General features: G+C 39.6%; 1 protein-coding gene across 8 annotated transcripts in view; it reads right to left on the reverse strand.

Annotated features, from left to right (window-relative positions):
* The window catches only part of LOC100566852 (acetyl-CoA carboxylase 2), a 52,181-nt gene that overhangs the window by 8,353 nt on the left and 22,125 nt on the right, over nucleotides 1-21,703 (reverse strand). For 6 of the 8 annotated variants that reach the window (XR_010000272.1, XR_010000271.1, XM_062960285.1 and 3 more), the window contains 25 exons: nucleotides 20,631-20,734; nucleotides 20,473-20,554; nucleotides 19,631-19,776; nucleotides 18,668-18,818; nucleotides 18,450-18,584; nucleotides 17,350-17,496; nucleotides 17,058-17,246; nucleotides 16,803-16,903; nucleotides 16,088-16,176; nucleotides 15,875-15,999; nucleotides 14,986-15,099; nucleotides 13,807-13,920; nucleotides 13,036-13,125; nucleotides 11,973-12,091; nucleotides 11,419-11,556; nucleotides 10,590-10,701; nucleotides 9,255-9,362; nucleotides 7,263-7,319; nucleotides 7,077-7,118; nucleotides 5,598-5,813; nucleotides 3,714-3,869; nucleotides 2,690-2,893; nucleotides 1,663-1,818; nucleotides 1,193-1,585; nucleotides 76-173 (listed from right to left, as the gene is read on the reverse strand). Coding sequence is in view for 5 of the 8 variants with exons in the window: in XM_062960285.1 (XP_062816355.1) it covers nucleotides 76-173; nucleotides 1,193-1,585; nucleotides 1,663-1,818; nucleotides 2,690-2,893; nucleotides 3,714-3,869; nucleotides 5,598-5,813; nucleotides 7,077-7,118; nucleotides 7,263-7,319; nucleotides 9,255-9,362; nucleotides 10,590-10,701; nucleotides 11,419-11,556; nucleotides 11,973-12,091; nucleotides 13,036-13,125; nucleotides 13,807-13,920; nucleotides 14,986-15,099; nucleotides 15,875-15,999; nucleotides 16,088-16,176; nucleotides 16,803-16,903; nucleotides 17,058-17,246; nucleotides 17,350-17,496; nucleotides 18,450-18,584; nucleotides 18,668-18,818; nucleotides 19,631-19,776; nucleotides 20,473-20,554; nucleotides 20,631-20,734 (3,386 nt within the window). In the remaining 3 variants the exon portion in view is untranslated. Of the gene's footprint in view, nucleotides 1-75; nucleotides 174-1,192; nucleotides 1,586-1,662; nucleotides 1,819-2,689; nucleotides 2,894-3,713; nucleotides 3,870-5,597; nucleotides 5,814-7,076; nucleotides 7,119-7,258; nucleotides 7,320-9,254; nucleotides 9,363-10,589; nucleotides 10,702-11,418; nucleotides 11,557-11,972; nucleotides 12,092-13,035; nucleotides 13,126-13,806; nucleotides 13,921-14,985; nucleotides 15,100-15,874; nucleotides 16,000-16,087; nucleotides 16,177-16,802; nucleotides 16,904-17,057; nucleotides 17,247-17,349; nucleotides 17,497-18,449; nucleotides 18,585-18,667; nucleotides 18,819-19,630; nucleotides 19,777-20,472; nucleotides 20,555-20,630; nucleotides 20,735-21,703 lie in introns of those variants that run through there. The other 2 variants (XM_062960320.1, XR_010000275.1) reach the window with 2 other exon arrangements.

The following is a 21,703-nucleotide window of genomic DNA, read 5'->3' on the forward strand; positions in this document are numbered from 1 at the left end:
GGAGAAGGTTACAAAGGTGGGGCAAAGGATGATACGGACAACGAGGTTTGGAATTGAAATGTGCCATGCGCTCACCTGGACTCGCCAGCCTCCTCCACATGTTTGCAATGCACCAAGTTTGAGGAACTGATCTTGGTGTAGTCCTGGGGGGTCAGGTACAGATATCTGAATCCCTTTTGGGGAGAAAGAGGAGACAAGATTAGCCGAAGATACATTTGAGAGCAAGAAGCCCTTTGAGAGCGAGAGGAAGAAACAATTCAATGCAAGAAGCCCATTTGCAGTGAGAATTCGGAGGCAGGATAAGAAGGCAATTCAATGTTAGAGTAACAAGCCAATTTAGGGTGAAGGCAAGAAGACCATTCAATGTGAAAATAAGAAGATTAGGAGGGTAAGAAGACAATTCAATTTGAGAGTAAGAAGACAATTAGAATTGAAAGTAAGAAGCCAACTCAGAGTGAGAGTAAGAAGGCAATTCAATGCAAGAATAAAAAGACAACTAGGAGTGAGGGTAAGAAGACATTTCATGAGAGTAAGAAGACAATTCAGAGAGAGAGAAAGAAGGCAATTCAATGCAAGAGTAAGATGACAATTCAATGTGAAAATAAAAAGCCAATTCAGAGCAAGAGAAAGAAGGCAATTTAATGTGAGAGTAAGATGATAATTCAATGCAAGAGTAAGAGGACAATTCAGACGGAGTATAAGAAGCTGATTCAATGTGAGAGTCAGAAGCCAATTCAGAGCAAAAGGCGGAAATTCAATGTAAAAGTAAGAAGCTAATTCAGAGTGAGAGTAAGAAGCCAATTCAAAGTGAGTGCAAGATACCTATTCAATGCAAGAGCAAGACACCAATCTGGAGCGAAAATAAGAACACAATTCAATGTGAGAGTAAGAAGCCAAATTGGAGGGAAAGTAAGACGATAATGCGAGAGTCAGATGACAATTCAGAGCGAGAGAAAGAAGACAATTTAATGCAAGAGTATTAAGACAACTCAATGGAGAGTAAGAAGCCAATTCAATGCGAAAGATGACAATTCAATGAGAGTAATAAAACAATTCAATGCTTGAGTAATAAGACAATTCAATGCTTGAGTAAAAAGCCAATTTAATGCTTGAGTAAAAAGATAATTCAATGCAAGAGTAAGAAGCCAATTCACAGTGAAAGTAAACCCACCTCTCCCTCCAATTTGCCCACCTTGTAGGGGTCTGCGGGGTCAACCCAGGCCACTTGGAACTTGTGCTTGACCTCCTCAGCAAACCCAATACGGGCTCCACTGTTGGCGGCCACATAGATCCTGGGGATGCCCTCAGCCCTGGCTAGCTCTGAGGCGCGCAGGAAGAGCAGGTCCTCCTCAGGACCGAACGACCCCATCTTGTAGGTGATGTCGTTGACAATGAACACCACCTCGCGGCCCGTGGGGTATTCGGGAGTCCTCAGATCCATCTTGAAGGCCACCATCCCGATCTCGTTTCCACCAGGAAGGCGATTCATCTGCATCAGTTTGCCCTGGGAGTCCAGCACTAGCTCCGTAAAGGTCAAGACCTCCGCAGGACAAGACTCTGAGGAACCCCATAACTTGAACAGAGCCTGAGAAGGAAACATTGAGAGATCAAGTTTCCAAAGGATGGAGGTGTCATCTCGGTAAAGAAATGGGAAGGGCTCACCTGCCGGATCATTTCCAGGAAGTCGTAGACATAGGTGGTGCCCAGGGACTGGGCCTGGAAGCGCTTGGACTGGAGCAGATCCTTGGTGACGTACGGTGTGTTGATGAGCATCCCGTGCAGGGGTCCCTGCTTTTCCCCAAAGGAATGGAACATGATCTAGAACACAGAGAGGTAGGTGTCCCCTCTAGGCACTTGCTGGGTTCTTCAACTAGATAGATAGGTGGGTGACTAGATAGATAAGAGATAGAAAGATAGATAGAAACATAGATAGGATAGATGACTAGACAGACAGATGGATGACTAGAAAGGTAGAAAGACTGATAGAAGGATGGCTAGATAACTAGGTAGATCGAAGGATGGATGGACGGATGGAAGGACAGATGGATTGACAGACATAAAGACTGACAGATAGATGGATGGATAGATGAATATACAGTAGAGTCTCACTTATCCATCATAAACGGGCCGGCAGAATGTTGGATAAGTGAATATGTTGGATAATAAGGAGAGATTAAGAAAAAGTCTATTAAACATCAAAATAGGTTATGATTTTACAAATTAAGCACCAAAACATCATGTTATACAACAAATTTGACAGAAAAAGTAGTTCATTACACATTAATGCTATGTAGTAATTACTGTATTTACGAATTTAGCACCAAAATATCATGCTATATTGAAAACATTGACTACAAAAATGTGTTGGATAATCCAGAACGTTGGATAAGTGAGACTCTACTGTATAGACAGACAAGACAGATTGACAGACAGATAGAAGGATGACTGGATAGATAGAGGTAGATGGATTGATAGATAAACAGCTAATGGATAAATAGAGTAGTTAGATACAGTAGATAGAAAAATAGATGGATGGAAGGATGGACAGATAGATATGCAGATAAAAATACACACTCCTTAGGGGTTTCAGTAAGACCCCAAGTTGATTTGGAGCCAAGAGTGTGATGGTGCAGCCAAAAGGGCCCAATGTGATCCCAGATTGAGACTCTTGTCTTGAGGGGGGACCTACGCTTCCAGTGCTGGGGTCGTAGACCTCCCTGTACAGGCTGATGTCCAGGCGGTACCCGGATTCGTCGGTGAGGAATAGGCGAACAGGGAGGGCAGGGTCAGAGGGTGATCGGCGGATGTTGATCTTGACCTCGGCCTGAAGGACACGCAGCCGCCACAGACGGCGCCCATAGCGCATCACCATCGAGCGCACAGACTCCTCGATCTGCAGAGGAGTGAATAACAACAAAAATAATATATTACAATAAAATAATACATCCAATAATAATAATAGATATAAACAGGGGTCCTCAAACATTTTAAGTGGAGGGCCGGTTCATGGTCCCTCAGACTGTTGAGGGGCCGAATTATCATTTAAAAAAAAAACCCAACAAATTCCTATGCACACTGCACATGTCTTATTTGTAGTGCAAAAAACCCCCAAGAACAATTGTTTGTTTGTTTGTTTACTACATTTATACCCTACCCACTCTTATCCCAAAGGGGACTCAGAGCAGTTTACAAGTTGTACGTACATACAATATATTATATTATTAGCATAGTACAATATTAGCATTATATATTACTATATTGTACTATACCACTATACTGTAATATTAATAATATTACATTTAATATATAATATTGTATTATTATTAGTATTATGTTGTATTACATTATAATATTATTATCAATATTATATGTATATAGGTACACAATATATGATATTATTACCATAGCACAATATTAGTAAATGAAAGAACAATACAATACAATATTTAAAAATAAAAACAATTTTAACCTACATAATCCTACCAGGATTTCAATGGGAAGTGTGTGCCTGCTTCTGGCCAATAAAATAGTCAAGTTAATTAGGATTGTTGTTGTTGTGTGCCTTCAAGTCATTTCAGACTTTGGGCGAGCCTAAGTCTAATATAAATATAAAGGAATCATTTATAAGGCTTCCAATACAACAACAACAGCAACAACAACAACAACAACGATGATGTAACATCTAGTAGGGCTTCTATAAAAAAAATAACAACCTTGGCGGGATCCATGACGACGGTGGGGACGAAGTTGAGAAAGATGTGGTTGCAGTCAGTGCGGTAGCCTTTGTCATTGAAGGCTACCTCCAGCTCATCCATGGCCTCTAACAATAGGCGCTCTCCTTCATTCTGCAGGTACTCAAAGGAGGCCTCCTAAAAAGGAAAGGGGGTGTGAACATAGATAGATACTAGATAGATAGATATAATTATATTAATATTATTATATAAATTATTAATTTATCATTGTTCTTACTACAGTAGAGTCTCACTTATCCAACACTCGCTTATCCAACGTTCTGGATTATCCAACGCATTTTTGTAGTCAATGTTTTCAATATATCGTGATATTTTGGTGCTAATTTTGAAAATACGGTAATTACAACATAACATTACTGCGTATTGAACTACTTTTTCTGTCAAATTTGTTGTATAACATGATGCTTTGGTGCTTAATTTGTAAAATCAAAACCTATTTTGATGTTTAATAGGCTTTTTCTTAATCTCTCCTTATTATCCAACATATTTGCTTATCCAGTGTTCTGCCAGCCCGTTTATGTTGGATAAGTGAGACTCTACTGTATTATCTTACCAGTCTCGAATTATAATATAATAATAACAATAATATAAAATAATAATAGCATTGGCATTTTTGGTGGCAGGATTGTGCTGTTGACATTATTACTATGAACATTATATTATCATCATTCTATTATATTATTATTGTGAGAAGGAGCATCTGAATTGGAAAAAATAACTCTCTCCAGTGATCCAGAATGACTTTGTAGCAAATCTAGGTGTTTGGGCTAAAGAAGAACCTGAAGACCAGAAGAATACATCTGAACCATAAACTGAACTGATGAATAGAGAAAATGAAGGATTGGTACAGTATAGCACTTGGGAGATTCCCTTGTCATGATGGATTGAGCATGAACTGAGTTGGAGGACAAGGGAGACATGAGAAATTGTCCCTTCAATATGACTGATTAAGCATGGACTATGTTGAGGAACAACGAAGCGAACCTCCCCGACACAAGTGCGGCCAGGTGCACCAGAACTAAATACATGAAAGAAACTGTGAGAATTACATGAAAAGGAACGTTATGTGTATTATGTGTAATACCATGAAACAAAGAAGCCTTAGGCTAAAATTGCTTTCAAATGATATAAAAGGAGAATCTCAAAGAAGTCAGCCATAGCAGAGCACTTGATGATCCAACCTGGACACAGCACATTATTTGAGAACACAGAAATGCTGGACCACTCTAACAACCACCACGTCAGACTACACAGAGAAGCCACTGAAATCCACATGAAGCACATGGACAATTTCAATAGAAAGGAGGAAACCATGAAAATGAATAAAATCTAGCTACAAGTATTAAAAAAACTCTAAAATCAGGACAATAAATAAAGAACAACACTCAAATACAGGGGAATCCCAGACAATAAACAATCAGGGCCAACTAATCACCTCCCAATAAAGGATTCCCACAGGCAGGAAGCAGCCAAGCTTTGAACTTTAAGGCTATTAAATGCCAATCAAGGTGGCCAATAGCAACATTCACACTTTCCTCAAACAGACAAGAGTTCTTCCTCCCATCCTGGAACTTCCATAGATATATAAACTCCACTTGCTTACTTTCCAACAAATCTCGCAACCTCTGAGGATGCCTGCCACAGATGTGGGTGAAACATCAGTGCTTTTGGATCATGGCCATATAGCCCAGAAAACTTACAGCAACCCAATATAAGAATAGCACTGGGCTTGTTGGCCACTGCATCACACTTCTTCTTTCTTATTAGCCTTGAGCACAGTAATAATAAAAGCATGATAATCACCATAATTACATTGGCCTTTTTATCCTGCGGCCAGTTGGTTACCTTGGTGATGAGGTCCGAGTGTCGGACGATGGCACGGACGAAGAGGCGCTGGTCAGTGCTCTCAGGGCGGGCCCTGACCCTGGCGGTCCCCAGGTAGAGGTGCATCTTGTGGTTGGCACAAGGCAAGGCCTGCAGGTGGAAGTGGCGCATGCGGCTCAGCTCCAGCTGGAAGGCCAAGGCAGGTTCCAGGTGCCGGTAGATGCGGTCCTCAGCAAACTGCAGTCCAAGTTGATGTGAGTATTATGATTATCAGCATCATCATCATCATATTATTATTATTATTATTATTATTATTATTATTATTATTATTATATTGTATTATATCATTATTTTATTATCATTACATTACATTTATTATTGTCATTATTTTATTATCATTATTACAATTATTCTTATTATATTATATTATTATTTTTTAATCTTATCAATTTTGAATTGTTACAATTACTAATAATATTATAACATTAAAATTAGGGTGATGACTTCATATTATTATTATATAGCTCTAATGTTTAATATAACATTATAATAGTAATAATGGTCATGAATATTTCTTAAACATAGGTTCTTTTTATTGCAATTTCAGTGTGAGAGAATGTATCAGAACTTTTATGGAACAACATTTAGACATACTGACCTACCTTCTATGCAACTACATTGGATTCACAAACAACCTACAGTTACATTCGCTAACAAACAAACAAAGGGGGGGTTACATTTTCGCTCAGCATTCACACATATGTACATGCATTCATCTTCATACATACATCACCATTCTTCATCCGACATCTCCTGGAGAAGAACACCTGTTAGGCCAAAATCTGATTCCCTGCAGACTGCCAACACACAAATGTTGACTCTTCTTGATTAGTGTTGGTAAACACATTGTTTTCCCCCCAAAAGTTCATCAAGTCAGCAAATGTTGACAGATGTAAACATTTCTCTTATCACTGTCATAGTTCTTATCACAGTTCAGCAACTTTTAATTACAGTTCAGCAAGCAGGTAATTAGTTGTTGCAGGCCTTAATATTTTTGAATGGTGTCTCCAAAATTTATCTCTCATTCCTTCCTTCCTCCCTTCCATACAGTTCATTCATATCCACACATATCAAATCCACATTTATCAAATCTGCACATCATATTTTCATGACATAATAATATATAATATAATAATAATCCATCCTCCCTCTTTCTCCTCATCTACCTCAAGGCTTAAGATGACAATAAATAGATAAAAACATAAGACCATTGAAATACATATGTTAAAGGACATTAATATTAAATTATCATCATTATTAGTTATTATTATTGGTTTATTATTATATAATGTTGAATATATTATAAATAATAATATATAATACATATAATAAAGATACTAAGGATGATGATAATAATGGATAAAAATAAAAGTAATAAAATGATTAAAATAATAATATGCACATAATAGCAATCATAACAATACTAATAATACAGCATACCTTGTCTCGGGCCCGGAAGGTGAAAAACTTGGGAAACTCCCTCTGTAACAGAGAATATATATTAAAAGGCAAGGGAAAAAAATTATAAACTAGGCACTTTGTTTTTATTAAAATAAAAATCCAAAATCTTTTTACTATTTAAAACTAATAATTGATAGGTATCAATAAATTAATATTTATACCTACTTGCTGCATGATCAAAAATGTGATTCTCCGGAGCCCATAATCCATGAGGATATTGTTCTATATTAAAAGCAAGAGGCCAAAAAAGGGATTAGACTCATAGTATTCTTAGACTTGGAAGGGGTTCCCCTGAACTATTCTAGTCTGACCCCAATTCTCAATGCAGGACCTCCATTAAAATAATTAAGGCGCGAGACCCATTATATCTATAGGCACTGGGGTCTATTGCTGGGCTCCAAAGGGTGGAGAATCCTAAACTTGGAAGTGGAGGAGATCACATGAGGTCATGTAGTCTGGCCCCAATTTTCAATGGAGGAACTCTATTAACATCATTAGGGGAGATTCATCTCTGTAGGCCACTGGGGTCCACTGCTTGAACTGCAAATATATATTATTATGTCATATTATTTCATATACCGTATTTTTCGCTTTATAAGACGCACCGGATGATAAGACGCACCTAGTTTTCAGAGGAGGAAAATGGGGAAAAATAATTTGTACTAAAAGATGACCTAGAACATTTTAATAAAATAACATGTAATATGTAGACATTACCAAACAGTCAACAGCAGCATTAGGAAACATTATTACTGTAATTAATTGTAACAAAACTTTAGAACAATACACCCCTAGTCATCTAGAAACCCCAAAAAATCCCCACTACTGTCCGAACTCAAGCTCTGTGGCTCACTAACAGTGCTATCACTGTCACTGGAGTCTTCATACAGGACATTATCCTCAGAACCATCCAACGCATTACTGATGCCACATTTTTTGAAGGATTTTATAACCGTTTCATCCTTCACTAACAATCTGTTAAGAGAGGTGGGTCATTGTGGAAGTTCCTGGCTAGAAACGTTATTGTTTAATACAATTAATTTAACTGTGACCAAACAGAACAAAAAACACAGAGTCTGAGACTAAGGTCCCTTCCACACAGCTGAATAAAATCCCCCATTATCTGCTTTGAACTGGAATATATGGCAGTGTGGATTCAGATAACCCAGTTCAAAGCAGATATTGTGGGATTTTCTGTCTTGATATTCTGGGTTATATGTGTGGAAGGGGCCTGAGATTTCAAAGGGCTACTTTCTCGTGTGATCTAAAAGGTATAGGAACTGCTTCCCTATGCTCTGACATCATTGCACAAATCACTTTTATTCTGGAAGCATACATATAGGATCAGTCATGTGTGTCTTTCCAACCAGATCATCGATGTCTTCTGGCAGAACAGATTCTATCATTCCAAAACCGCAGTACCAACCCTGGCCCCGCCTTCCACGCAGCTCACCCTGACCTCGCCTCTCACGCAGCGTGAGAGGCGGGGCCAGGGCGCGCAGGCCGGGAGGCGAGGCTCCGCCCAGACGGGGCCTTGCCTCCCGTCCAGCGTCCCCTGGCCTTTTCCAGGGGGGCAGACTGCAGCGGAGGTCCCTGCAGGCCGCAATCGCGGCCTGCAGGGACCTCTGCTGCAGTCTGACCCCCTGGAAAAGGCCAGACTGGCGAGGCTGAGCTGCGTGGACCCCGCCTCTCACGTTTATAAGACGCACTGACTTTTTCCCTCTATTTTGGGGGGGGGGAGTGCGTCTTATAAAGCGAAAAATACGGTAATTATCTTTTATTTTATTATGAAGAGAATACAATATGTAATATATTTGAACTGTAAATATATTATATATTATATTAGTATATTACTATTATATTTTATTATATTTTACAGTGGTATATAATTATCATAATCATCATCATAGTTCCCAAAGGTCAAAGAACCCTAGACTTGGAAAGGGTACACTTGAGGTCATCTAGTCTGGCCCCAATTCTCAATGGAAGACTTCCATTAAAAGCATGAAGTAGAGAGACCCCCTTTACTTCTCTAGATCATTGGGGTCCATTGCTGAACTCCAAAAAGAGAGGACACTTGACTCAGAAGGGTCATCTAGTCTGACCCAATTATCTCTCTATAGCTGTGGTAAGAAGTTCCTTATCTTAAAGGAAGACCTTGGACTGTGCGAAGGAACGGAAGATGGGCACCAGCTCCTCATCTTCGCCTTGATCCACAAAACGGAGGGCAACATTCAGAATGTGGATGGGCTCCTCCCGGAGATTCTGCAGCAAAATATTAAAATATATATTACTAGCGTTGCCGTGGTGAAGTATAGTGGTATGAGAAATAAAGTATTGAGGAATTGGTGGTAGTTAAGGTAAAGGGTAAACGTTTTTCTCTGACATTAAGTCCAGTCATGTCTGACTCAGGGGGTTGGTGCTCATCTCCATTTCTAAGCCGAAGAGCCAGCGTTGTCCGTAGACTCCTCCAAGGTCATGTGGGATGACTGCATGGAGCGGCGTTACCTTCCCACCGGAGCAGTACCTATTGATGCACTCACATTTGTATGTTTTTGAACTTCTGGGTTGGCAGAAGCCGGGGTTAACAGTGGGGGCTCTCTCCGCTCCCCCAATTCAAACCTGCTGCCTTTCAGTCCAGAAGTTCAGCAGCTCAGCGCTTTAACACCCTGCGCCACCAGGGGTATTATTTCCTAAAGGTTGTGAATATACAATATTTCTGATTGGTTTTTTTTTGTCTGTTGGAGCCAAGTATAAATGCTGCAATTAGGGAAAATGATTAGGATGTAATGGCCTTGCAGCTTTAAAGCCTGGCTGTTTCCTCCCTGAGTGAATTTTTTGTTGGGAGGTGTTAGCTGGCCCTGATTGTTTCCTGTCTGGAATTTGCTTGTTTTCAGAGTGGTGTTGTTTGCGATATTTTATGTGCTTCTACTCTCTGTGGCCCTGAGAAAACAGAGGATTTGCCAGACTTATGGGAATACTTTGTTGGGAGGTGTTAGCTGGCCCTGATTGTTTCCTGTGTGGAATTCCCGTTTTCAGAGTGTTGTTCTTTATTTAGTGTTCTGATTTTAGAAATTGTATTTTTCTGTTTTATTATACCACATTAATTTTTATATATTCTGATTTTAGTGTTTTTGAATACTTGGAGCCAGATAGTATTCATTTTCATGGTTGACCGCAACACAATAATAATAATAATAGTAATGATAGTAATAATAATGACTCTGGTAATACACAATGCTTCACTCCCTTCTCAGCTTCCTTTCTGGAAGAATAAATTTGTAATTGTCCTCTAATTAGGACTTTATTTTTCTTTTCTTTTTGTTGTATCAACCTAGAGGTGTGGATGATGGGTTGTGTTGTCAAATTTCGAGGTTGGGGGGCCTGTAGTTTTGTTGTTTTGTCCGGTGCCCTGATTCCATCACTCTTTTATATATATAGACTTAAAAATTAACAATAAACATTAATTAAAAAAAAACAAACTAATCCGACCTTCTGATCCTCTTCTTCATCTTCCTCATTGTAACAGGTGGCCCTGGCATCTCGGAAGAGGGGCCCCTCCGAGGGCGGGTCCGCAAAACAGGAAATGACCTCATCGAAGTTCCTGAGGAGCCCCGCCCATCAAAGGGAAAAAATGTTATCAATGACATTATTTTATTATTATTAGTTCATTGATTTATTTTAATATATTTAATAGGCATATAATATTGTATCAATATATAATATTGTATTGATATTAACACGAATATATTTACTTATATTTATATTAATAAAATATACGATGTATTAAAATTAATAAAATGTGCATGTATATTTGTATATTATGAAAGTTAATATTTTAGTATTATTGTTAATAATGTATGTTTTATTTTGATAAAATGAATAAATATGTAATATGTTATTAATACACAGAATACATATATATTTAAGTAGTAAGAAGCATATGTACATCGATATATGTATATTATGTAAATTAACATTTCTTTAGTATTATTTTCATATTAGTTTGTTTTAATAAAATTTAAGAAATGTGTATTTTAAAAAATATTAATGTTTTATATTATATACATATATATTTAAGTATTAATGAGAATATTCATATCTATATATGTGTATTACATATGTGCGCGTGTGTGTGTATATATATTGTGTAAATAAGTACAGGCATATTATGTATGTGTATTAAACTATAAATAAGCACAAGTGTGTCTATACATGCATATTATAGACGTCATTTTTATTATTATTATTATTATAGTGATCGATATTGACCCCCCCCCCCCCCATCACTTTCTGTGGCTACAAACATCTCTCGAACTACCTGGTGAAGTCCTGGAAGCGGTCAAAGGCCACCATGGCACCCATTCGCTGGGAAAGAGGGGAGAAGCTGCTGTCCATGAAGAGCTCAGTGCTGTGGCGGGACAGGTTCGGGTTCGAGAGCCCCATTGGGACACACACCCTGCAAGAACAACAATAATAACAATAATAATAATTATTAAGCAGAAGCTATCTGGCAGCTAGATGGCAGAATGCAAGTTGGTCTGAATGGCCCTCTGTGGAGGTCCTTTCAAATCTAGGACTCTATAGCATTATTATTATTATTATTATTATTATTATTATTATTATTATTATTATTATTAAGGAACTGGATGGACATCTGTTTGATGGGGCTTTCTATAATAATAATAACAACAACAACAACAACAACAACAACACGGAGGCTCGATGGCCATCTCAGGACGGATTGGATGGTGCCTTTCTTCATTGAAGGAGGATGGGCTGGATGGCCTTTGGAAGCCCCTTACAAGTCTATGATTCTTTAGTAGAGGCTGTCTGACCCTCTGTGGGGAGGAGTCAGATGGTGCCTGGCCTTACCTGTTGGGGTGGGAGGAGGGCAGTCTGAACTGGAACTGCAGAAGGCAGGTGCCGTCAGTCAATGGGCGATGCTGCAGGCCTTGCAGCTCATAGGCCACGTAGGCCCTCCGCACATAAACCTATGGGACATAAATAGGGAGGGACAGGAATGATGTGGCAGAAGGGGCCAAGCCTATTCCAGGATGTAGTCGCAGCCCAAAGGCCACAGCCCCACCCTCTTCCCCTTTGGTCAAATCTGGAAGAAAAACCCTGGGTCCAACTGCTTGTTATTAATAATAACATTTATTAATAATAATTTGGTATCATTAATTTATTATACTTATTAATTAGTACCAACTAAGAATAATAATTTCTTTATTTTGATTATATTATTACTTATATTTTTACATTCCATCATTGTTAGTTAATATTAGTATTATTAATAATATTTATTGATATACATCCAAGATAAGTCATAGTTGCTCTCTATTCTGGATTGGTCAGGGCTCCTCACCTGGAATAATAACCCTGGGTCCAGTTCCTTATTATTTATTTATTTATTTATTTATTTTTATGAATTATGTAGTATTCTTAATTTATTATACAGTAATTAAATTATTACTATTATTCTTGAATTATTATAAATAAATTATAGTTATTATTCTTAATTTATTATTATATTGTTTTATTGATAATAATACATTATACTTAATTCATTATTCTTAATAATTTATTATTATTATTATTATTATTATTTTATTATGACACAGCAAACAAAATAGATATGCTGGATTTCGTATAAAAAAATCACAAGTCGAACACTTCCCAAGTGTCTAGGACTGTGTGATGTATTTTCGGATGATGCGTGCAGATCCCAGTAGGGTGGCCTTTTGCAGTTGGCTGATCGTAGTTTTGTCAATGTCTATTGTTTCCAAATGCCGGCTGAGATCTTTTGGCACGGCACCCAGTGTGCCCATCACCACCGGGACCACCTGCACTGGTTTCTGCCAGAGTCTTTGAAGTTCAATTATTATTATTATTATTATTATTATTATTATTATTATTATTATTATTATTGGATTACCTCCAATGCTGCCATGCAGACCACGGGCTTGTCGTGATAGAAGAAAGTAGGCAAGACGTCAAAGATGGTGGTTTCTGAAAAGATCAACTTCTGCAAGAAACGCAAAGAAAGAACAAATTAATGTGTTGTCGAAGGCTTTCATGGCCAGGATCACAGGGTTGTTGTATGTTTTCCAGGCTGTACGGCCATGTTTCAGAAGTATTAACATGTTTCAGAGGTATCAACCTCTGAGGATGCCTGCCATAGATGTAGGCGAAATGTCAGGAGATAATACTTCTGGAACATGGCCATAAAGCCTGGAAAACATACAACAACCCCAACAAATTAATGTCTATAAATTGTATGTATAGTTTTATATATGTTTCTATTTTTTTAAGATGAGTTAGGAAACTGGAAAACCTACACAAAGGAGATAGGAAACGTCAAGGATTTTCTTTTCATATAATATAATACGAAAGTTCTATGTATTTGTCATAGGAAATACATAGAACTTTCGTATTGTATTATATGAAAAGAAAATCCTTGACGTTTACTATAATATAATGCTGGAGCATGTATTTTGGCATATATGGGTATGATGCAATGTATATAACAACAACAACAAACAGTATCTCTGAACACATCTTTGGTCAAAAGAAATATTAAATTAATACTTTGTGTCCAAAATCTGAAACACTTCTGGTCCCAAGTGTTTTGGATATGGAACACCCACCCTGTATTGTGGTGTGTATTATTGATTGGTTGCTTATTGATCATTATTGACTGACTCACCTTGAGGTTTTCGGGGCAGAACTGGTGCCCATACAAATCAATGGCTGAGAGGAAGATGGACTCCACCTGGTTGAGCCTCAGTTCATAGGACGGCAGGTGGGACGCAATCAACACCTGAAAGGGATATTAAACAACAACAACAACAACAACAATAGATTAAATAGGTTTATTGGATTATTCGTATGCGAAGACAATGCAGCATTAATATATTTGGCTTATATCGCAAGCGTCACGTCTCTCCCTCAAAAAAATTTAAAAACCTATTTGTGATCATTAGCATATGAAGAGGAGGAGGACTAGACTAATACACCTTTTACCAGAACTACTATTGGACTCTGGCCTTGTCAGCCTGGTTGGCGCTGTTGACATCATGGCAACATAATTAATTTTAGGGGTTGTTGTGTGTTTTCTGGACTGTACGGCCACGTTCAGAAGTATTCGCTCCTGACATTTCGCACACATCTATGGCAGGCATCCTCAGAGGTTGTGAGGCATAATTAATTTTTAACTTTTTAAATTGAACCTTTAGTGACTCTAGAAATTGAGGTTCATGTTTTAGATTAGATATAATTACTTTGGGATTTTTTTGGGGGGGGGGATCGTTATTGTATTTGTGTAAAGGCTGTTTTCAAGGCACTGAATGTTTGCCTTTGTGTTTGTGTTTTCGGGAATCTGCCCTGCATCCTTTCGGAAAGATAGGGCGGAATACAAATAAAGTTGTTGTTATTATTATTATTATTATAGCAAAATAATAATATATTTATAGATTAATAAAATTAACATTATTAATAACCTAGTGCTATAATATGACATTAATAGTAATAAACATTAATATAATATTATAACAAAATGACATTAATAGTAATTAATACCAGCGGTTAGCAAATGTAAGAGTTGAAATCCAATATATCTGGAGGAGCACAGTTTGAGAAACTCTGCTCTAAGCCATTGAGATCCTTTGCTGAAAAGCAATGGGACCTAGTTTCCCCCAAAGCCACAGTCTCCTAGAGATAGGAGGGGTGCCCCAGTCTGACCCCAACTCTCAAAGCAGGGCCATCCCTGCGAAGAGAAAAAGGAAGATCCCATTCATCTCTATAGGCCATTGCAGTCCATTGCTGAACGCCAAGGGCTGGAGGAGTCTAGACTTGGAAGAAGTCACTTGATGCTATCTAGTCTGACCTGCCTGGCCCTGAGGGCCACCTTGGCATTCTCCGCCCGATGCAGCTGGGTCAGTTCGTTCAAGATGGCCTCCAGCTCCTCTGTCAGAGTCGGGTCCCGGCCCCAGAGCTGCTCCTGCAGGGAAGAAGAGGACAGAGATTCATCTGACTTGGGAAGGGGCCCTCAAATGAGTGTATTTGGATATCAATGTTTTTAAAAGTGTGTTCTGTGGAGCCATTGGGGCTCCGGGAAACATACTGAGAACCCCTAGTATATATATAAACATGTAGATATATTTATATAAAAATACATGTTCATATGTAAATAGATATTTCTATACATTATCATCATCATCATCATCATCATCATTTCTTCTGACCAGCACTGAGGTAAGAGATTATAATAATAATATAATAAGGATAATAATATAATTGGTCTTTTGGCTGCAGGATCACATTGTTAGCATTATTATCAGTATTATAATCAATTATTATATTACTACTACTTACATTATTATTAATAATAATAATGCCTTATTTTGTTATCATCAACATTATTATTATTATTATCAGACCCAAGATAAAAAGGATATAATAATATATTATTATTATTATATTATTATTATTATTATTATTATTATTATTATTATTTATATCCTATGCTCCAAATAAAGAGTAAAAGCCCATAAAAAACACATAGGCTTCTTTGGGGCCTCTTTCTCTGGAGGGTTTTACCATCTTTCAGGAGGGATCGGAGAGTGTCTTCCTCCCTCCCTGGCAGACTGGATGGTCCCTTGGAGGCTGGCTCCCTTTCACCACTAGTGGAAGTCTATAGCCCTGTTCCTCCCTGCTTGATGCCTGTGGCCACATAAGGCCTGTCTACATGCCCTCTGGAGGGCCCGTTCACTCACGATGAGGCTGACCACCAGGCGGTTCTTGTGGGCCACTTGAGAGTGGGAGAAGAGGCAGCCCAGGACCGGGGCCAGGTCCCGCAGGTGGCGCTCCCGCAGGCGCATCACACTCTTCTCGTAATGGGCTGCAAAGAGGAATGGAAGGAAGGAAGGAAGGAATAGAAGGGGAAAGCAATATTCTGGAAAAGGAATATGTATTAAAGCCAACTCTACCTTGCTGGAACTCGGACTCCACCTGCAAGTAGCGCCTCAAGAGGTCCAAGACTACCGACTTCATGTGGCCCCGGATCCCACTGCGGTACCTGGATATGGAGAATATTATGTTGTTGTCATTGTTGTTATTATTAATCATTTTATATTTAGCATTATTATATATTACTATAATATTTATATTATTTTATATTATTTTATTATACTATTACTTAAATATTTTACTTATAATCAAATTATTTATATTTTATTATTATATTTTGTAATTACAAAAGTATAATAGGAATATATATAGTATAAATGAAATAATAATATGAATATAATATAAATAATAATATAATAACAACACAAACTACTTTGCATCTTAGAGATTAAATAAACTTACAATATAATTTATACATATGAATATGATATAAATATAATACGAACATAATATAATGCAATACATAATAATAGTATAAGAACATGAACCACTCTACATTTGAGATAGATAAAAATAAGATATAACATAATATGAACATAATATGAATAATGCAATATGTTAGTACTATATATAACATAAATATAATAAATAAAAAGTAATAATATGAACCACTTTGCATCTCAAAGGCACAAATAAGTGAAAATATGATATAATATGAATATAACAATAATATAGCATAATATAAATGTAATATGATGGTGATGATGATAACAACAACAAAAACAATAATATTGCCTCTGGACCAGTTGGACGATGCTCTGAGTGTCCATGAAGAAGGCCTCCCGGTCAGTCTTGCGTTGCAATGTTGCAGCATGACTGTCCAGGATACTGGCGATCTAAAGGGAAGGAACAAGATAAATAACTCCAAACAGAATCTATAATCTTCCTTAACAAGCTGCTAAAACAATAACAATAAAAATACCAATAGTAATAGCCATAATAATAATACTAATAATACAACTAAGAAATTATGATTGTCATCCTGGTCACCTGCTGGCTGGGGAACTGGCAGAGGACGGAGGTGGCGTTGCTGGCATACTGGGCCATGGCTGTCCGTATGGCCTTCTCCACAGAAGGCGGCAAGCGACCTGAGAGGCTGGTCATGAGCTCCTGCAGCTCCAGGAGGGGCAGGGAGGGGTCCCGCAGGGTCTGCATCAGCGTCCCGACCCAGTCCTGGACCTGAAGGGGAAGGGAAGGAGGCCAGAGGAAGAGGAAGGGGGTAAGAGCCCCCCCCCCCCCCAAGGACCACCAGGAGACATCCATCTGGTTCCTCTCCATTTACCTTGGCGCTGAAGTAGGGCTCCGGCAAACAGTACCCATTCAGGACATTCACAAGGCTGTCCAAGACGTTCCGAAAGACCTGGTGGGGATTCCCCCCGAGGAGGGGCAGGGGTTGCTGTGGAGGGAGGCTTCCGGTGTAAAGCTGGGCCTGGAGGACAGCCATAAGGACACATTGGAGGACCTGGAATCTCCCAGACAGGTGTTTCCTCTAGCCTTCCAAATCATTGGTATACCTAGAACCTTCTACATAAGTGTTCTCTTTAGTTCTGCAGCTCCACACTGAACTTTCGCTAGAGCTTGATCACAGAGACACATTGATGGACCTAAAACCTCATAGACTCCCATTGAGGGTCAACCATAAGAATGTATAGGAGAAGCTAGAATGTCTTGGACATGTTTCTCTTCAGTTTTCCAAAACACTGGTGGACCTAGAATCTCCTAGGTAGGTTTTCTTTCTAATTCCTCAGTTCTATGGACAACTTTCACTGGAGGTTGATTGTTGGAGGACCTAGAATTTCCTGGACTTCCACCGGAAGTATCACAGAAACTCATTGGCAAACCTAGAACATTCTAGATATGTGTTCTCTCTAGTCTTCCAATTCTAAGGATGACTTCGACTAGAGGTTGATCACAGAGACACATTGGAGGGCCTACAACTTCCCAGATCATAAGAATGCATCGGAGAACCTGGAACCTCCTAGATAGGTGTTCTCTCTAGTTCTCCAGCTATATGGACAAGTTCTATTGGAGGCTGACCACTGGTAAACCTAAAATATCCTAGACAGGTGTTTTCCCTAGCCCTCCAATGCATTGGTAAAACTAGAACCTCATAGACAGGATTTGTCTCTAATCCTCCAGCTCTACACTCAACTTCCACTGGAGGTTGACCATAGAAAAACACTGACTGATGTAAAACCTTGTAGGCAGGTGTTCTCTCTAGACTCCCAACACATTGGTAAACCTAGAACCCCTTAGACAGTTCTATGGTCAACGTTCACTGATGATGGTTGAAGAACCTAGAACCTCCTAGGCAAGTGTCTCCCCAGGGTGACTTCATGGTCAACATCCACTGTAAGGTGACCTGGACCCTCCTGGACTCACTGGGTGAACTTTGCTGGGGTTGTCCAGTTCCAGCTTGGCGATGACACATTCGGGCTCCAGTAGGGTCCCAGGACGTTTCAGGTAATGAATGACCCCAGAGTCCTCCACGGAGAGGGTCACCACCATCTTCATGACCTACAAAAATACAGAGAGATGATGTAGCCTAAGACTGCATAGGCCTTTTAAGCTGCTGCATTATACTGTTGGCTGAGGCTCACCTCCATTTCTGCATAGCTATGTCCAGCACAAACATGGCTCCCATCGTCCACAGTGTATTGCAGAAGCTTCCCGGCAGAAGAAGAGCGGAGTAGCGTTGGGTCATTCTCCTTCTCAAAGTCACAGGTCTGATTGCCAACAGTGATGCGGTACCTGCAGGATCAAGGGGAGGGAAGGCTGTGTGATCAAGGTCATCTGCCCGCCTTTGAGACCGACTCAAGGATCCCCACTGTTCCTTGTTGGGAAGAGCCTCAAAGTCAGCTTTGGCTGAGGGATGCTTTCAGGATGTTCCATCATTCACTGCCCCCAGGAAGGAAGAAAGGGGGGGGAGGAAGAAGTATGAATAAGGGGGAAGAAAAAAGAAGGCAGGTAGGCAGGAAGGAAGGAAGGGAAGGGAAGGAGGGAGGAGGACAGGGAAAGAGAGAAGGAAGAAAGGGAGGAAGAGAGGAAGAAAGATGAAGAGCAGAAGGAAGGGAAGATACGAAAAAAAGAAGGAAGAAAAAGGAAGGAACGCAGAAGGAGAAAGAGAGAAGAAAAGGAAGGGAGAAAGAAGGAAAAAAAGGAAGGAAGAAAGGGAAGGAGGAAAGGAGAGGGAGGGAGGGAAGGAGGAAAGAAGGAAGGAAGGGAATGAGGGAGGAAGACAGAGAGGGAGAAAAGGAAGAAAGGAACAAAGAGAGGAAGGAAGGAAAAAGAAGGAAGGAAGATCAGAAGTAGTAGTAGTAGTAGTAGTAGAAGAAGAAGAAGAAGAGAGGGAGGGAAGGAAGGAGGGAGGGAGGGAGGGAGGGAGGGAGGGAGGGAGAAAGGAAGTAAGGTAGAAACAGAGAGGGAAGGAACGCAGAATACTCCAGGAGGGCAGCGTGGTGCAGTGGGTAGAACTGGCCTGGAGAAGTGAGAAAAAGGGAGGCCCTTCCTTCTTGTCAGACCGGATAAAGGCTGTGAATGATGGGGGCGTGGGAGATGCCTACCTGCCCAGGTCCTCCTGCATGTAGGTGGTGTGGCTGCTCCCACCAAAGGAGAGAAGGAGCCCACCATCGTTGAGCCGGTGGACATCCACCTCCAGGAGGGAGCCGTTCATCAGGACCACATAGGTGCTCAGAGACTGGCGCGCCACCTGTGAGGAAGGGCTATCAGTTGTTGTGTGCCTTCAAAGCATTTCAGACTCAGGGAAACCCTAAAGCAAAACCCTCTCATAGAGTTTTATTGTCAAGATTTATTCAAAGGGGATTGGCCTTTGTCTTCCTCTGAGGCTGAGAGTGTGTGACTTATCACAGAGTGGGTTCTAAGCCATAGTCCGAGTTTCAAACCACTACACCACGCTTTCTGGATTCCTTCCTTCCTTCCCCTCCTTCCCTGTTTCCTAGCTAACTTTTTTCTTCCTTATCTCCCTCCCTCCTTTCTTTCTTCCCCTTCTTCCTTTTCTCCCTCCCTCACTCCTGTGTCCCATTCTTTTCTTTCTTCCCCATTTCCTAGCTACTCTTTGTTCTTCCTTTCCTCCGTCCCTCCCTTTTTCCCTCTCTTTCCCACCCTCTACCCCTCCTTCCCATTTTCCTTCCCTCCATCCTTCCTTTTTCTTTCCTTCCTTCTTCCCCTCCCTTTTCTCCTTCCTTCCCCCTTTCTATTCTCCTTCAATCATTCCTTTTCTCCTTCCTTCCTTTTCTCCCTCTCTCCTTTCCTTTGTCCTTCCTTCCTTCCTTCCTTCCCTCGTTCCTTCCTTCCCTCCTTTTCCCCCTTCCCTTCCTTTCCCCCTTCGTTCCTTCTCTCCTTCCTTCCCTCCCTACCTTCCCTCCTTCCTTCCCTATCTCTTTACCTTCAGGGCATATTTAATGCCATCGGAAATGAGCTCCACGTCAACAAGGTTCAGGAGGGAAGTGGCTGGCAGCACTTGGCCCCTGGATGAGATTAAATGAGATTATTATGCTTTTAAAAATGTTCCACTGGCTAAGTTATTAATTTTTTGGGCATTACCTTTCGAGGGAATGCAAGAAGTCGTCTCTGCTGGTCCGGAAGGCAGCGTCGGCCACATTTAATGCCCCACAAACCACTCCCAGCATGGTGTCCGGCTTTTCTGCCTTTGAGAAGAAATAACAACAATATATAAAAATTGTAATAGGAATAATAGTGTAGTGTTTCTGCCTTTGAGAAATAATAATAATAATAATAATGGGAATAATAGTACGGTGCCCAGCTTCTGTCTTTAAGAAAGAAGAAGAAGAAGAAGAAGAAGAACAACAACAACAACAAAAACAAAAACAAAAACAACAACAGTATGGTGTGTGGCATCTCAAGCCTTTGAGAAATTTTATATATATATATATATATATATATATATATATATATATATAATATAATATAATATAATGTACTAATAAACAATCTAAAATAAATAAGAATAGATTACTAAAATGAATAAAAATATAAAACCTTTCTAGCCTCACTATCCAACAAAATCAAAACAGAAAAATCACCCCGCCAAGGACTGCAGTATAACGATACCAATTTTAGGGCAAAGGAGACATCTGCAATTGTTCAACATACCACCCAATACGCTTATTGTGTCATGTAATGGAAGTATTTGAAAGAATTCTGGACGAAAGGCGAAGAAGTCACACAGCTGTTACACCAAGTGAATGTGGGTTTGTCAGGGTGTGTGGCACAATAGATGCTGTCCAGTTATCCATGGAAAAACAAGAAACTACTGCACTTTGCATTCCTTGATCTCGAAAAAGCATTTGATCGGGTTCCCCACGACCTGATCTGCTGACAACTATGGTCACATGGAATACCAGAAGACTATGTAACATGGATAAAGCTACTATACAATAATACAACATGTATGGTCCACCACCCTGCAAGATTTCATCACTCTTCGACATCACTGTTGGCATGAATCAGTGATCAGCACTCTCACCATTACTATTCTATACCTCTAAAGGCGAAGTGTTGGCCAGCAACAAAAAAAATGAACAAACCCTTAACACAATGGAAATGAAAATGCTAAGATGGACACTTCTTGACCATGTGCCAAATGATGACATGTC

Source organism: Anolis carolinensis, chromosome 1 (genome assembly GCF_035594765.1).
Source record: "Anolis carolinensis isolate JA03-04 chromosome 1, rAnoCar3.1.pri, whole genome shotgun sequence".
Taxonomy (NCBI): Eukaryota; Metazoa; Chordata; class Lepidosauria; order Squamata; family Dactyloidae; genus Anolis; species Anolis carolinensis.